Source organism: Pristiophorus japonicus, chromosome 20, assembly GCF_044704955.1.
Source record: "Pristiophorus japonicus isolate sPriJap1 chromosome 20, sPriJap1.hap1, whole genome shotgun sequence".
Lineage (NCBI taxonomy): Eukaryota > Metazoa > Chordata > Chondrichthyes > Pristiophoridae > Pristiophorus > Pristiophorus japonicus.
In genome coordinates this window covers 95340322-95358279 of record NC_091996.1, presented here as the reverse complement: position 1 = coordinate 95358279, position 17958 = coordinate 95340322, and the positions used below count along the sequence as shown (strand labels likewise).

General features: G+C 51.7%; 1 protein-coding gene across 2 annotated transcripts in view; it reads left to right on the top strand.

Annotated features, from left to right (window-relative positions):
• Nucleotides 1–17958, top strand: part of acap1 (ArfGAP with coiled-coil, ankyrin repeat and PH domains 1) — a 164448-nt gene that overhangs the window by 106731 nt on the left and 39759 nt on the right. For both annotated transcript variants that reach the window (XM_070863210.1, XM_070863211.1), the window contains exons 10-11: nt 5042–5116; nt 8286–8398. In XM_070863210.1, coding sequence (XP_070719311.1) covers nt 5042–5116; nt 8286–8398 — 188 coding nt within the window. The remainder of the gene's footprint in view (nt 1–5041; nt 5117–8285; nt 8399–17958) is intronic.

Genomic DNA, 17958 nt, shown 5'->3' with positions numbered 1-17958 from the left:
GCTCATATGAATGAACATCCACACTGAACGAAGGAATGATTGCGACTGGCACTCGCTGAACTCCAACTCTAGAGAGTCAGTGTGAGTGGGACCGGTACCCCAGTGAGAGTCAGTGTGAGTGGGACTGTACCCCAGTGAGAGTCAGTGTGTGTGGGACCCGTACCCCAGTGAGAGTCAGTGTGAGTGGGACCGGTACCCCAGTGAGAGTCAGTGTGTGTGGGACTGTACCCCAGTGAGAGTCAGTGTGTGTGGGACTGTACCCCAGTGAGAGTCAGTGTGTGTGGGACTGTATACCAGTGAGAGTCAGTGTGTGTGGGACCCGTACCCCAGTGAGAGTCAGTGTGTGTTGGACTGTACCCCAGTGAGAGTCAGTGTGTGTGGGACTGTACCCAGTGAGAGTCAGTGTGTGTGGGACTGTACCCCAGTGAGAGTCAGTGTGAGTGGGAACCGTACCCCAGTGAGAGTCAGTGTGTGTGGGAATGTACCCCAGTGAAGGTCAGTGTGTGTGGGATCCGTACCCCAGTGAGAGTCAGTGTGTGTGGGACCCGTTCCCCAGTGAGAGTCAGTGTGAGTGGGACCCGTACCCCAGTGAGAATCAGTGTGTGTGGGACTGTACCCCAGTGAGGGTCAGTGTGTGTGGGACCCGTACCCCAGTGAGAGTCAGTGTGTGTGGGACCCGTACCCCAGTGAGAGTCATTGTGTGTGGGACTGTACCCCAGTGAGAGTCAGTGTGTGTGGGACCCGTACCCCAGTAAGAGTCAGTGTGTGTGGGAATGTACCCCAGTAAGAGTCAGTGTGTGTGGGACCCGTACCCCAGTGAGAGTCAGTGTGTGTGGGACTGTACCCCAGTGAGAGTCAGTGTGTGTGGAACCCGTACCCCAGTGAGAATCAGTGTGTGTGGGACTGTACCCCAGTGAGAGTCAGTGTGTGTGGGACTCGTACCCCAGTAAGAGTCAGTGTGTGTGGGAATGTACCCCAGTGAGAGTCAGTGTGTGTGGGACCCGTACCCCAGTGAGAGTCAGTGTGTGTGGGACTGTACCCCAGTGAGAGTCAGTGTGTGTGGAACCCGTACCCCAGTGAGAATCAGTGTGTGTGGGACTGTACCCCAGTGAGAGTCAGTGTGTGTGGGACTGTACCCCAGTGAGAGTCAGTGTGTGTGGGACTGTACCCCAGTGAGAGTCAGTGTGTGTGAGTTCCGTACCCCAGTGAGAGTCAGTGTGTGTGGGACCCGTACCCCAGTGAGAGTCAGTGTGTGTGGGACCTGTACCCCAGTGAGAGTCAGTGTGTGTGGGACCCGTACCCCAGTGAGAGTCAGTGTGTGTGGGACCTGTACCCCAGTGAGAGTCAGTGTGTGTGGGACACGTACCCCAGATAATCACTCTCGGCAATGAGACTCGAGGTGCTCAGCGCCCTCCTGGATGCACTTCCTCCACTTACGGTGGTCTTTGGCCAGGGACTCCCAGGTGTCGGTGGGGATGTTGCACTTTATCAGGGAGGTTTTGAGGGTGTCCTTGTAATGCTTCCGCAGTCCACCTTTGGCTTGATTGCCATGAAGGAATTCCAAGTAGAGCGCTTCCTTTGGGAGTCTCGTGTCAGGCATGCAAACAATGTGGCCTGCCCAGCGGAGCTGATCGAGTGTGGTCAGTGCTTCGATGCTGGGGATGTTGGCCTGGTCGAGGACGCTAACGTTGGTGCGTCTGTCCTCCCAGGGGATTTGCAGGATCTTGCGGAGACATCGTTGGTGGTATTTCTTGAGGTGTCTACTGTACATGGTCCATGTCTCTGTAGACCATGAGCTTGGTGGCAGATTTGAGGGCCTGGTCTTCGAACATTCTTTTCCTCAGGCGGCCGAAGGCTGCACTGGAAATGGTGTTGGATCTCATCATCGATGTCTGCTCTTGTTGATAAGAGGCTCCCGAGGTATGGGAAATGGTCCACGTTGTCCAGGGTCACGCCGTGGGTCTTGATGACTGGGGGGCAGTGCTGTGCGGCGAGGACAGGCTGGTGAAGGATCTTTGTGTTACGGATATTTAGTGTAAGGCCCAGGCTTTCGTACACCTCGGTGAATATGTTGACTCTGACTTGGAGTTCAGCCTCTGTGTGTGCGCAGACACAGGCGTCATTTGCGTACTGTAGCTCAACGACAGAGGATGGGGTGTGTACCAATGTCTATGTGTCTGTACGGATGTGTGTGTGTTAAGTGGGGCTGGACGTGGATGTGTTGGTGTGTATGTATTGTGAATGTTTATGTGTGTCACTGATCCCCCTGAGCTATGTGGCCGCGTGGTGCTCAGCAGCTCTCATGCAGCCAGCCCACCGGCTTTTAAACATGCACATGCGCAGTATTTTGAATGGGCCACATACCCACTCAGTGGGTAGCACTCACACCTCTCAGTCAGAAAGTTGTGGCTTCAAGTCCCACTCTAGGAACCTGAGCCATAAATCTAGGCCGACGCTCCAGTGCAGTGCTGAGGGAGCGCCGCACTGTCAGAGGTGCTGTCGTTCGGATGAAACGTTTAATGTCGAGACCCCGTCTGCTCTCTCAGGTGGACGTAAAAGATCCCTCGGCCACTATTTGGAAGAAGAGCAGGGGAGTTCTCCCCGGTGTCCTGGGGCTAATATTTATCTCTCAATCAACATCACAAAAACAGATTATCCGGGTCATTATCACAGTGCTGTTTGTGGGAGCTTGCTGTGCGCAAATTGGCTGCTGCGCTTCCAACATTACAACAATGACTACACTCCAAAAGTACTTCTTTGGCTGTAATGCACTTTGGACGTCCAGTGTCGTGAAAGGCGCTATATAAATGCCAGTCTTTCTTTCTTATGTATGAGTGCGATTGTGTGCTACTATGGATGTGTGAATGTGAGTGTGTGTTGTTGTGTAACTGCGAGTGTGAATGTGTGTTAGAGAGTGCGAGTGTATATTGGTGTGTGCGAGTGTGTGAGTGAGTGTGTTGGTGTGTGTGAGCGTGCGAGCATGTATTGGTGTGTGTGTGTGAGTGAGTGTGTGTGAGAGTGTGAGTGTGAGCATCAGGGTGTGTCTGTGGGCAAGCGAGCTGTAAATCAATGGACAGATCTTCAGTGGGAGATTTCTAGCCACGTTCTTGAGGCATCATCTTGCACCAAAACCATACATGTGATTGAAGTGGCACAATGTGCCCGTCATACTGATCACATTCTCCTCTCCTCCTCACTGAAGATATTCAGGATTGGCTGTACTGGTTTCAGTGGGAATTTGTGTAATATGACGATGTGCCGGAATGTCACTCACTCACTAATGCCACTTGCTAATGACACTGTGCATCGCTGCCGTTCACCGATGATCCCGTGTCCAAACCAAAGAGACGATGGTCCCATTACCGGACCTGGTAGCACAGAAACGTTCAAGGAGTAAATGTCCCTGCCCGGCGTGGGACTGAGCCACGCACCGAGCAGGAAAGACCCAGGCTCCATCCCCGGCCTATGGTTACAATTGTCTCCGATTCACCCCGCCAGCCCCGCCCCGGTTAAGAAGGGGAAAATCAGCCCACGTTCCTACTTCTGATCACTGGCCAGTGACACTCGCCGGGCATAAACATAAAGACAGCCATCGGCGGAATGAGAATTTAGGAGGAATTTCTTCACACAAAGAAGAGTGAGATTGTGGAACTCACAGCCACATGGAGTGAGTGAAGCAGCGCATTGAAGGGGAGGCTTGATGCATGCAAGAGGGAGAAGGGAATAGAAGGATAGGGGGGCAGGGCGGGAATCGGTAAGTAAAGTGCGAGGAGGCCTGTGGGGAGCATGGACCAGTGAGCTGAATGACATGTTTCTGTAAGGTGCAGGAATCAGGTGAGGGCAGGATCAAGCTCGGGTACGACGCCCTCCCCAGTCATGTATGAAGAATGGTGAGAGATCGGGGCGGAGGAGCGGCGAGAAATCGGGGCGGAGGAGCGGCGAGAAATCGGGGCGGAGGAGCGGCGAGAAATCGGGGCGGAGGAGCGGAGAGAGATCGTGGCGAGAGATCGGGGCGGAGGAGCGGCGAGAGATCGGGGCGGAGGAGCGGCGAGAGATCGGGGCGGAGGAGCGGCGAGGGATCGTGGCGGAGGAGCGGCGAGAGATCGGGGCGGAGGAGCGGCGAGAGATCGGGGCGGAGGAGCGGCGAGAGATCGGGGGCGGAGGAGCGGCGAGGGATCGTGGCGGAGGAGCGGCGAGAGATCGGGGCGGAGGAGCGGCGAGAGAACGTGGCGGAGGAGCGGCGAGAGATCGTGGCGAGAGATTGGGGCGGAGGAGCGGCGAGAGATCGTGGCGGAGGAGCGGTGAGAGATCGGGGCAGAGGAGCGGCGAGAGATCATGGCGAGAGATCGCGGCGGAGGAGCGGCGAGAGATCGGGCCGGAGGAGGGGCGAGAGATCGGGGCGGAGGAGCGGCGAGAGATCGGGCCGGAGGAGCGGCGAGAGATCGGGCCGGAGGAGCGGCGAGAGATCGTGGCGGAGGAGCGGCGAGAGATCGGGGCGGAGGAGCGGCGAGAGATCGGGGCGGAGGAGCGGCGAGAGATCGGGGCGGAGGAGCGGCGAGAGATCGTGGCGGAGGAGCGGCGAATGTGGGTACGACGCCCAGGAGAGGCGAGGACCCAGGGGCAGCACGGCCCAGCCCACACTGTGATATGTGCGCACACTAGGTCCGTGCAGCAGAGCTGGTCTCCAGTCGTCTTGGGTAACCCTTGCCACTGGACCAAGACCTCGCTCTGTCAAGCCCGTGTGGTGGCTGGTGTGCAACGGTCACCCCACGTTAAAAAAATCCACCCACAGGCATCTTCCACCCCTGGAGTTCAGGACTGGAACATCGGATCCTTCATTGAAACATCTGTGAACTCATCCCTTTTGGTTTGTAAGCAAGTCATCCTCGATCGAGGGACCGCCGATGATGATGATGATGAAGAATAGGTTCTTGGGGTGAGGTACCTGTGCTGGGGAGAGGTGGGGAAAGGGGAGAATTATTGTTTTTAAAAGATGATTTCACTATTTCAACGGTGTGCTTTTCTTCCCTCTGTCCTGCAGTTGCATCAACTTGTGCTGAACTCGGCACGCGATAAACGAGACATGGAACAGCGGCACGCTGCCATCAAACAGCAGGTACAGCGCTGAACACAATAAGAGCTGTGTGTTGATACCCAAGGGCTCAGTGCTTCAAATACAGCACATAGTAACACTGGGCACGGGACAGATCTACTGCCCAAAGTTATTTTGTACCTTATCGTGATATTGAGTGAAGGTGAAATTGAATATAGTTTTCCTCCTCCCTCAATATTTCATTCCCATTTTCCCATCAAACACTCCCAGGGCAGGTACAGGGGGTTAGATACAGAGTAAAGCTCCCTCTGCACTGCCCCATCAAACACTCCCAGGGCAGGTACAGGGGGTTAGATACAGAGTAAAGCTCCCTCTACACTGTCCCATCACACACTCCCAGGGCAGGTACAGGGGGTTAGATACAGAGTAAAGCTCCCTCTACACTGTCCCATCACACACTCCCAGGGCAGGTACAGCACGGGGTTAGATACAGAGTAAAGCTCCCTCTACTCAGAGTTAGGACACGGGGCAGCCGAGTTTTGGATGACTTCTAGTTTACGTAGGATAGTATGTGGGAGGCCAGCCAGGAGTGCGTTGGAATAGTAAAGTCTAGAGGTAACAAGGGCATGGATGAGGGCTTCAGCAACAGATGAGCTGAGGTAAGGGCGGAGACGGGCGATGTTACTTGGTGGAAATGGGCGGCCTTCGGGCTAGAACGGATGAGGTTGGAAGCTCAATTGGTGATGAAATGTGGCACCAAGGTAGACTTACCTTGAGAGCCTCCACACATCACCAACTCACTGCTAATGTCCGTAGATACCAATGTGAGGGGACCGATGGACCGAGCACCTCTTGTGCTGCCCTGATCCACCTCCATATCACTGACCTATATGGACAATCCTGCTGGGAAACTCATCGGTCACGGCAATGGAGCTGGAAGCAAACAAGGCAGCCAATGAAATTTAATGCAGAGAAGTGTGAAGTGATCATCGAATTATAGAAATTTAATGCATGGAAGAAGGCCATTTCAGCCCATCATGTCCGTGCCAGCCGACAAAGAGCTATCTGTAATCGAAACATAGAAATTTACAGCACAGAATGAGGCCATTCCGGCCCATCGTGTCCGCACCGGCCGACAAAGAGCCACACGGCCCTCGGTCAGCAGCCCTGGAGGTTACATATAAACCTACGAACAATGGCGGAAAGGCAAAGAACACCCAGCCCAACCAGTCCGCCTCACACAACTGCGACACCCCTTATACTGAAACATTCTACACTCTACCCCAACCGGAACCATGTGATCTCCTGGGAGAGGCCAAAACCAGATAAAAACCCAGGCCAATTTAGGGGGGAAAAAAATCTGGGAAAATAACCTCTCCGACCCATCCAGGCAATCAAAACTAGTCCAGGAGATCACCCTGGCCATATTCCATTCCCTGCAGCACTTACCATTATATCTGCGCCGGCCAACAATGCATTTGCTTCATGGGTTATTGGCTTAAGAATCCATAGCAACACATTACTATTAAGAACTAGTTGGTTTATTAGCAAAGGTTCACACCACATTACCAGTTCATCCACCAGGCTCACAACCACCTGCCCCATCGTGGATCCCCTGAACCCAACTGCCTGGGGTTTTATTGAGTCTTGTGAACGTCATGTGACTGGCTAAGCCACTCCCCACTCAACAGCTCCACCAACCGGTGAGCATACTCACATGGTTCATACATTACATTATCCAGCCTAAATATTTTGGTAGGAAGAATGCGTAGAGGCGATATAAGCTAAAAGGTGCAATTTTACAGCGGCTGCAGGAACAGAGGAACAGAGATTCCGAGGGGTGGTAGGACAAACTGATACGGCTGTTTAAATAAAACAGGCGTAGAGTACAAATGAAAGGGAGTTATGCTAAACCTTTATAAATCACTGGTTAGGCCTCATAAGAACATAAGAATTAGAAGCAAGAGAAGGTCCATTCGGCCCCTCGAGCCTGCTCCACAATTCAATGAGATCACGGCTGGTCTTCAACCTCAACTCCACTTTCTCGCCCGATCCCCATAGCCCCTGTTTCCCTAGTGTCCAAAAATCAGCACCCTCATCGCCATCCTGGCTGACAATTGTAGAATTGGGAGAGTCCAGAACAAGGGGGCGTAACCTCAAAATTCGAGTCAGGCCGTTCAGGTGTGATATCACACAAAGGGTCGTGGAAATCTGGAAATACTCTCCTCCAAAAAGCTGTTGAGGCTGGGGGAGGGGAGGGGGGTGGGGCAGTGGGTCAATTGAAAATTTCACGACTGAGACTGATAGATTTTCGTTGGCTGAGGGTATTAAGGGTTACTCAACCAAGGCAGGTACATGGAGCTAAGATACAGGTCAGCCGCGATCTAATTGAATGGCAGAACAGGCTCAAGGGGCTGAATGACCTCCTCCTGTCACTATGAGTCATAGAAATTTAGAAAATGGGAGCAGTAGTAGTAGGCCATTGGGCCCTTTGAGTCTGCACCATTCAATATGATCATGGCTGATCCTCTATCTCAACACCATATTCCCGCTTTTTCCCCATACCCCTTGATGCCTTGTTTCCAGAACTCTATCTATCTCCCTCTTAAATATATTCAGTAACTTGGCCCCCACATTCCACAGGTTCACCACCCTCGGAGTGAAAACATTTCTCCTCATCTCGCTCCTAAATTTCCTACCCCGTATCCTGAGACTGTGACCCCTTGTTCTAGACTTCCCAGCCCCGGGGAAACATCCTCCCCGCATCCAGTCTGTCCAACCCCGTCAGAATTTTATACCTTTCAATGAGATCCCCTCTCATTCTTCTAAACTCTAGTGAATACAGGCCCAGTCGACCCAATCTCTCCTCATACGACAATCCTGCCATCCCAGGAATCAGTCTGGTGAACCTTCGCTGCACTCCCTCTGTGGCAAGTATATCCTTTCTTAGTTAAGGAGACCAAAACTGCACACAATACTCCAGGTGCGGTCTCACCAGGGCCCTGTATAACTGTAGTAAGACATCCTTGCTCCTGTACTCAAATCCTCTTGCAATGAAGGCCAACATACCATTTGCCTTCCTAACTGCTTGCTGCTCCGGCATGTTTGCTTTCAATGATTGGTGTACAAGGACACCCAGGTCCCTCTGTACATCGACATCAGAGGGGGCGGGCTGTCTATTTGTTCCGGTTGAAGTGTTGCTGGTTTAATTGAAGACTTCTTCCTCCCACAGGACGGGTTTTACGATGATTCGATGGTGGAGTTTAACATGGATGCCCCAAACGGTGTGGTGATGGAGGGTTACCTGTACAAGCGTGCTAGCAATGCCTTCAAAACCTGGAACAGGTGCGGTAAATATCTTCGACTTGTAGTTTAAAGTATGTATTAAGGCGAGTGTGAAGTCCAAGTCCCCCAATAACTCCAATCCTGCTCCTATCACTCGGGAGGCCCCCTCTCACAAGGACAAGCTTTTCTGTTCCCTCGAATACTGTACCTGCAACATCTCTCTGTGTCGCAACTTTTCTCGTCTATTTTATCCGTAATACTCCAGTCAGTATGCTGGAGCAATATCACCAACGATGTCTCCGCAAGATCCTACAAATCCCCTGGGAGGACAGACGCACCAACATCAGCGTCCTCGACCAGGCCAACATCCCCAGCATCGAAGTACTGACCACACTCGACCAGCTCCGCTGGGCAGGGCCACATTGTCCGCATGCCCGACACGAGACTCCCAAAGCAAGCGCTCTACTCGGAACTCCTTCACGGCAAACGAGCCAAAGGTGGGCAGAGGAAACGTTACAAGGGACCACCCTCAAAGCCTCCCTGATAAAGTGCAACATCCCCACCGACACCTGGGAGTCCCTGGCCAAAGACCACCCTAAGTGGAGGAAGTGCATCCAGGAAGGCGCTGAGCACCTCGAGTCTCATCGCCGAGAGCATGCAGAAACCAAGCACAGGCAGCGGAAGGAGCGTGCGGCAAACCAGTCCCACCCTCCCCTTCCCTCAACCACTGTCTGTCCCACCTGTGACAGGGACTGTGGCTCTTGTATTGGACTGTTCAGCCACCAAAGAACTCACTTCAGGAGTGGAAGCAAGTCTTCCTCGATTCCGAGGGACTGCCTATGACGATGATGATGATAATCCCACTGAACTTCCCTCTGCGGGTCTCTTTTCTCTTGAAGAGAGAAGGCCAAGGGGTGACTTGGTAGAAGTCGTTAAAAATATGAAAGGGATTCGATAGGGTAGATCGTAGAGAAGATGTTTCCTCTTGTGGGGGAGACCAGAACTAGGGGCCATCAATATAAGACAGTCACTAATAAACCCAATGGGGAATTCAGGAGAAACTTCTTTACCCAGAGAGCGGTGAGAATGTGGAACTTGCTGCCACAGGGAGGGGTTGAGGTGAATAGTATTGATGTATTTAAGGGGAGAAAGGAATAGGTTATTTTGATGGGGTAAGATGAAGAGGGGTGGGATGGGGCCAGTGTGGAGCCTAACATGGGCCAGGTGGGCTGACAGGCCTGTTTCTGTGCTGTACACTCGGTGTAGTTCCTCCCGAGTCCTTCATCCTACACTCTCTTCCTCCGACATGATCCTCACTGTCTTCAAATCGGACTCATCGCAGCGCCTCCTGCTCTAACTCAATCGAGTTAGGGTTTCAACACTGTGGAGCCCCACACCACTCCACCTCCACACACCACTCCACCCCCACACCACTCCGCCCCCACACACCACTCCACCTCCACACCACTCCGCCCCACACCACTCCGCCCCCACACACCACTCCACCCTCCATACCACTCCGCCCTCCACACCACTCCGCCCCCACACACCACTCCACCCTCCACACCACTCCGCCCCCACACCACTCCGCTCCCACACCACTCCACTCCCACACCACTCCGCCCTCCATACCACTCCACTCCCACACCGTTCCGCCCCCACACCACTCCGCCCCCACACCACTCCACCCTCCACACCACTCCACCCTCCACACCACTCCGCTCCCACACCACTCCACTCCCACACCACTCCGCCCCCCACAGCACTCCGCTCCCACACCACTCCACTCCCACACCGCTCCGCCCCCCACAGCACTCCGCTCCCACACCACTCCGCTCCCACACCACTCCACTCCCACACCGCTCCGCCCCCCACAGCACTCCGCTCCCACACCACTCCACTCCCACACCGCTCCGCCCCCCACAGCACTCCGCTCCCACAGCACTCCGCCCTCCATACCACTCCGCTCCCACACCGCTCCGCTCCCACAGCACTCCGCTCCCACACCACTCCGCTCCCACACCACTCCGCTCCCACACCACTCCACTCCCACACCACTCCACTCCCACAGTACTCCGCTCCCACACCACTCCGCTCCCACACCACTCCACTCCCACACCACTCCGCTCCCACAGCACTCCGCTCCCACACCGCTCCGCTCCCACACCACTCCACTCCCACACCACTCCGCTCCCACAGCACTCCACTCCCACATCACTCCGCCCCCACACCACTCCGCCCTCCCCCACAGCACTCCGCTCCCACACCACTCCGCTCCCACACCACTCCGCTCCCACACCACTCCGCTCCCACACCACTCCGCTCCCACAGCACTCCGCTCCCACACCACTCCGCTCCCACACCACTCCGCTCCCACACCACTCCGCTCCCACACCACTCCGCTCCCACAGCACTCCGCTCCCACACCACTCCGCTCCCACACCACTCCGCCCTCCCCCACACCACTCCGCTCCCACACCACTCCGCTCCCACACCACTCCGCTCCCACAGCACTCCGCTCCCACACCACTCCGCTCCCACACCACTCCGCCCCCACACCACTCCGCCCTCCCCCACAGCACTCCGCTCCCACACCACTCCGCCCCCACACCACTCCGCCCTCCCCCACAGCACTCCGCTCCCACACCGCTCCGCTCCCACTCCCACACCACTCCGCCCCCACACCACTCCGCTCCCACACCACTCCACTCCCACACCACTCCGCCCTCCCCCACACCACTCCGCTCCCACACCGCTCCGCTCCCACACCACTCCGCTCCCACACCACTCCGCCCCCACACCGCTCCGCTCCCACACCGCTCTGCTCCACAGCACTCCGCTCCCACACCGCTCCGCTCCCACAGCACTCCGCTCCCACACCACTCCGCTCCCACACCACTCCGCTCCCACACCACTCCGCTCCCACACCGCTCCGCTCCCACACCGCTCCGCTCCCACACCACTCCGCTCCCACACCACTCCGCTCCCACACCACTCCGCTCCCACACCGCTCCGCTCCCACACCACTCCGCTCCCACACCGCTCCGCTCCCACACCACTCCGCCCTCCCCCACAGCACTCCGCTCCCACACCACTCCGCCCCCACACCACTCCGCCCTCCCCCACACCACTCCGCCCTCCATACCACTCCGCCCTCCCCCACACCACTCCGCCCTCCATACCACTCCGCTCCCACACCGCTCCGCTCCCACACCGCTCCGCCCCCACATCACTCCACCCTCACATCACTCCGACCCCCCCAACCCTCCATTCCCCATCCCTCCATTCCCCACATCCCTCCACTTCTCAAGTCCCTCCATCTTCCGCCCTTCCTCTAGTTGACAAGTTTAGAAATGCCAAGCTTGGCGTCATGTCGAAATCTCGACCTCCGAAAAGAATGACTCCGACACTTTCAGCTCCGGCAGAAGTTTCTTTAATTTACTTGCTAGCAAGGGACAGGTTACACTCAGTCAAGGGCTAAGTGAACACCTCCGCAATGGTACAGTTTCACAAGATATTTATACAGTAAAACCCAAGTTATGGCCTCTCCCTGTGTATTGGCTCTGTCTCGCAGTCAGTGAATACAGATAAAGAGTTAATTACTACATCCTTGTCCTGACATGGTTTCCAGATATTTCCTTTTGTCAGGGTTATTAGTTGGCCAGCCGGCCATTACTCCATGAGAGTGTGGCAATGAGCTATTACCTGTCTTGCATTGTGTCAGGATTGTTCAGTTTCCTAGTCAGTTTATCTGTTTGCATCAAATGGATGAGGTCTCTACAAGAGATAATGGCTGGTGGTTTGAGTCTAGAAGATAAGGGTGGGGTGACATGGAACTCTTGTCGTGTAGACAATAGGAGAGCACCATGGGGGGGGGGGGGGGTACTTGTCTCAGCATGACTTGTCTCCTAGCTGTCTGATGGCCATCAGCCATCTCCAACCAGGTTTAGCTGTTTATGCAAGCTGACTGATTTTATGCAGAAAGTTCTGGAAGGACCAGGACTCCATTTTGATATATATATATTGCAAAGGGCACACAAATACCGTATGGTATCAGCTTAGATAAAAATACATTTCCACATTCCCCCATTTTGTCCTTCACAAGGACAACTCAATCCATTCTGATCTTGTACAGTCTCTCCATTTCCATTTCCACACAAGAGCCTTCAGCAGTTGTCGCTTTCCATAACTCTAGCCGTGGTCTCGGTAGGTAACATAGTTTCTCCCACCCTTCACCTGGGGCTTTGTTATGGATCGTTGTCCAGCCAACGGTTGCTATCTTTCTCCCATCAGTGGGATTAGTTGTGGCTTGCCATTTAGTCATTTGGGAACACTTGCTGCGTCCCATTTCTGGTCCTTTAGTCTCATTACTCACGAGGCATATTATACCTTCGGGATTTCCTATTCTGGGAGTAATGCTTAGGAAGGGAGGCTGATGGTTATTATCATAATTGGGCTGGTACCATCCCTGGAAGGCTATAAGTTTATACCCTGCTGACCTCCCTTCTGTTTGTTCCTTCGTTTCTGGCCCCTTAGTTAGGTTTGTCCTATTTTGCACTGTCAACCATTCTACCATTTCTGATTCGTTAAAGGGGACAGATCTCAGGGGAATACCCCTTTCGGAGTGGACAGGTACATGGGAACATATCCAACAACTCGACAAGTTTCTTTCTTGAGCATACCTATGACTCAGTGCCATAAATACGTTTACTTGCAATTCCCTTCGGTGGTGGGTCTGTACCCCTGGTGTAATCAATAATGTGAAGTAAAACCCTGTCAAGCCTAGCACCATCAGTCCCCATAGTCCATACAGTTCCTTATTCAGTCTTCCTTTTTCTGTTCCTCTGGTTCCTTCTTCCCTTCCTCCTGGTCGGTGCCCGTTTGCAATGGGATGCATGGATCCATGTTGGTCTTTCCTTTACCTTGATTGCAGTATTGGTCGCCAGCAAGACCTGGTATGGTCCTTCGAATCTTGGCTGTAGACTGCTTTTTCTTTTAAAAATCTTGATGTAAACGAATTCCCCTGGCTCCAGGTTATGACACTTACCTTCCGCTGGCTTGACTTGAGCTCCCTTTACCTGTGAATGAAAGCTGGAAATACATTTGGTTAGTGCAATACAATAATTCAACATATTTTCCTCCATTTTGTGGATGTCCATTTGTTTTGCAGTAAATGGTGCTGTAAAAGGTAGTCATTGGGGACGTCCCATAACTATCATGCGGTGACAGGTCTGTTGTTCTGTTGGTTGCAGATCGCATTACCATCAAAGCTAAGGGCAGCAGTTCTGTCCATTTCAGTCCAGTGCCAGCTTATTTTTAAGCATTCCATTATATCTTTCAACAAGTCCAGCTGATTGTGGATGATAACTGCAATGAAAACGTTGATTAATCTACAAAGCTTTACACATTTCTCTTATGACAGTTCCCGTGAAATGTGACCCGTTATCACTGGAAAGCTTAGCAGGGATTCCGAAGCGCGGTACGATTTCCTTTAACAAACATTTAGCAACAGTAGTGGCATCGGCCTTTTTACATGGAAAGGCTTCAATCCATCTAGAGAACACATCGACAATAACTAAAACATACTTGAATCCCATACACATAGGTAATTCAATAAAATCCATTTGTAAATGTACAAAAGGCCCGACTGGATTTGGGTGGGAGGCAGATTCTACTTTTTCCGTCTTACCCGGATTCATTGTCTGACAGGTGACACAATTTTCACAGATTTGTTTTGCAATTGCCGAAATACCTGGTGCATACCAAGTTGCCAAAATATAATCTGCCAATCCCCCTTTGCCTGTATGTGTGAATGTATGAACACATCGGGCAATCCATGGCAGTAAGGATCTGGGCGCCACCACACGGCCGTCGTGGTGAACCCATATTCCTTCTGGATTTTTATAACATTGATCCTTCGTCCAGGTCACCACCTCCTCCGTACTGGCCTGTGTCTGAAAAGTCAGCACGTCATTAATAGTAGGTGGCGGGTCTGAGCAATTATAAGGTTCGGATTTGATAACAGTTCAACTTCATATTTAGTGGTTCTTGCGGAGGTTAGGTGTTGGGTGGCACATTTAGTAAGTAAAATCTCGACAGAGTGTGGGATGTACAAAATGGTCTGATGATTTAGAGTTATTGTCTGAGCCTGTTGCATAGCATAATAAGCTGCTGTCAGCGAAGGAAGACATCCTGGTAGTCTGCGTGCCACTGGGTCTAGTTGGGTACTGAAATATGCTACCGGTCGCTGCCTGTCCCCATGTAACTGAGTCAAAACAGATTGTGCAAAACCTGACTTGTGATGCACAAATAAGTTGAATAGCTTAGTGTAATCTGGTAATCCCAAGGCTGGTGCTGAAGTGAGGGACTGCTTAAGACTCTGGAAAGCATTCCGGGATACTTCATTCCAAATCCTTCTTTAAGCATTGTGAGAATATAGTAGATTCATTCACAGCTCGTAGGTCATGGACAAACCTCCATTTGTGTGGGCTTCTGAACTGGAAGAATCGGTGTGTTAAACGGACTTCTCATTTATGCTTATAGTGATTCACAGATCACAGAATGTAAAGTACTTGTTTTCTAATCTTATTAAAAGGCTTCCAAACCCAAGATTTTTCCAATACACCCAAAATGTTGATCAAGGAGATCACCTGAAATATCTCAAAATCCCAATTCAACTATTGTACTGCCACTCTTTATCAAAAAAAAAATCCTCTTACTGAGCTAGAAGCTTTCGCGTCAAGATTTTACACCAAGGACAATGAGAGTGTACTCCCCCAGCCTGCACCTCGAGAGACCTACAAAGGCTTCTTTTTAAAAAAAAAGGCATTACAACTTTTAACCACCGGGACCATGTCTCAACAAACCTATCCTTTGTGCATTTCCTAGCTCCGTAACTTCTCATCCGAATAAATCCACACCTGCGCTTCTAACTTAAAATGTCTTAAACTTCCCACATACAGGACAACACTATGAAGGGTTAAAAACTTCACTTTGTTTGAAAAAGTGGGTGGAGCTAAAACAAACAGGCAGCTCCACAACCTTTCCAAACAGGTTTCCAGACACAAGGAAAAAACACAGAAGCACTCTCATTCAAAGACAAGACATTCACAAAAGTCTCTCTCCATTCAATAAAGCTTCTCCTTTTTTTTAATCTATAAGTCACTATCAGGTTCTCTTGTGGCATTTAACGAAACGACGGGTAGCTGTTTGTTCGCAGCACTCGGGTCTGGGATTGGGCGTCATTGATCATTATACGGGCAATTTGGTTGTTGGCCGAATTGCTTTTGATTCTGTGATCCAAATGGATCTTGAACAGAGAAATGAGTCTGAGGTCTAGCATGTACCTGGACTTGGGTCGCATACGGGTTGGGTCCTGGAGGGGGAGGGGGTGCTCTATTACCTGCCTGTTGAGTCCAATCATAATTTGGTTGTTGGTGTTTTGCCCGGCAATTTCTAGCCCAGTGTCCAATCTGACCACAATTGTAACAGGTATCACATTGTTCCCGCCCTGCACCTCCTCTCCCTCTTCCCCTGAAATTTCCTCCTCTGCCTCGCCCTCTTCCTCTACCCTGGGGGGGGCCGTAAGATGGTGCCACCGGGGTGGGTGTTGTTGGAGCTGCTTGTTCCACAAACACAGTGACCTTGCTTTTAGATTCTCTATTTCGCTCTTGTATGTCCTTTAACATAGATACAACCTTGGATAGCGATTCCTGTCGCCATCCGAGACAAACTAGTTTAAAGGGATCTCTGAGATCGGGTCGTAGCCCGTTTACCACGGCGCTGATCACAGGAGCTTCTACCTCCTCTATTTTCATGCCTGAACATTGGTTCATGATCTCTCTCACTCTTTCTACATAATCCTCAACATCCTCCTCCTTTCTTTGTGTAGTTTCCATAATTTTGGACCAATTCGTTTTCCTTGGGAACACCGAATGCAAGGCTTCCCAACATCTTTCCCAGAACCCCTCTCCTGGGCTTTGTGCTGAGATCTGCCTCCGGAGCCTCTCAATGGGTTTTTAAATTTTTGAATTTTATCTCAAGTTCGGCAAATTTCGTGTCCTTTAACCATGCTTTCAGTAAGATTTGACCATCTGATATACTGGGTTCGTGGCACAAGATGATCACTTTTAACTGGTCTATGGCCTTTTCAATATTGGTTTTAGGATCTGCCAATCCTTCCACGATTATTCTTAATTCACTTGGTGACCATGGTCGATAAATAGGGACCGGAGTCCCCCCAGAGAGTGGACTGGGAAAAAGTCTTACTGGGTCTGCAGATGATGATGGCTCCAGGGCACCGGGCCCTGGTCCACGGGTAAGACTTTGTGTGCCACCTGCAGGGCCGTCATGGTATTGATTCCCTTGTGACTGATCTATTTTTCCTGCAGCCGCACCTGCATCGTTGGGAGCGGGTGTTATCCCGTTTCCCTGTGCTCCGGCCCGAGGATCGTCTCCTCCTTGTTGGCCTGGAGCACCCCCCGGGGGTGGAACATACGGCGGTGGTCGATGGCTGTAGGGAGTCCAATCCTCAACCCAGTCCTCATCCTCATCCTTATCCCAACCCTTAGGGGCACTTGGTGAGTGTGCCTTTGTCTCTTTAGCAACCATAACAGATGGATGTTTGCAATGTCGAGGGCGATTCACCTGCTCTACCCGTTCATCCCCCTGCTTTCTCCCTCTAGTACACTGCTTGCTAACTCTTAGGCTCTTCTCGTGTCATTCCTCAGCTTACCTTTTCCAATCTCCAAATGCCGACCAATTCACTTATTTTTTCCCTCTTCTACCTGGGTCTCTGTCTATAAGGCATTCTTCTTGACAGGTTATTCTCCCTAAATTAAATGAACCATCGGGTGGAAATGGCCTGTTTTCACCCTTAGTCCATTTTACCCATTCTCTGAGGTGGTCAATTGAAGACTGACCACAATTCTGGAGCATGAAATGGGCTGGGGTCCCTTTTGGTGGTGGTTTACTTGCTCCAGCCCCCATTCTGGATGATTAAGATTTTCCACAGTTTCTGATCTCACAATCCTTTCGGCCAACCGAGTTCTCTACGCCCACTTCTCCTGGCCGTTACGTGGCCTGAAAAGGCTCTTAATTCGGGCTCAGTCTGGGTGTGTGAGATATGTTGGCACGAACCAACCGTAGTTGATCAATCAGTTACTGTTTCTTTTCTTAATCAATCCTTGTTTTGTTTTTTTCGAATCACAATCTTCCCGTTTCTCTAATTGCAATGTCGCACAAAGGTATTGCACACAACAGTATAACAAGGACAGCTAGGACAAACAATATTCACGCGAGTATACAAATCGTAACCTTACACTCTATCTAAACAAATAATCAATTCTCAGTCTGCGTTGTACGCCACTACAGACCGAGTCCTTAACTTATCCTAATAAAACTTATAAAACTGATAAAACTTATGGTTCCATACCCTAACTCTTATCACATAAGAACCTTTGATCGATTGCACGTCTCTTTTTTTTTCCTACTCTTATCACATAAGAACCTTTTCCTAATTAAAAACAATAAAACTCTTATCACATAAGAACCTTTGATCGATCGACTAGCGCTGTTTCTACCTTACCTACTGAAACCTTCCTCGGGCTGTTTCGAGATTC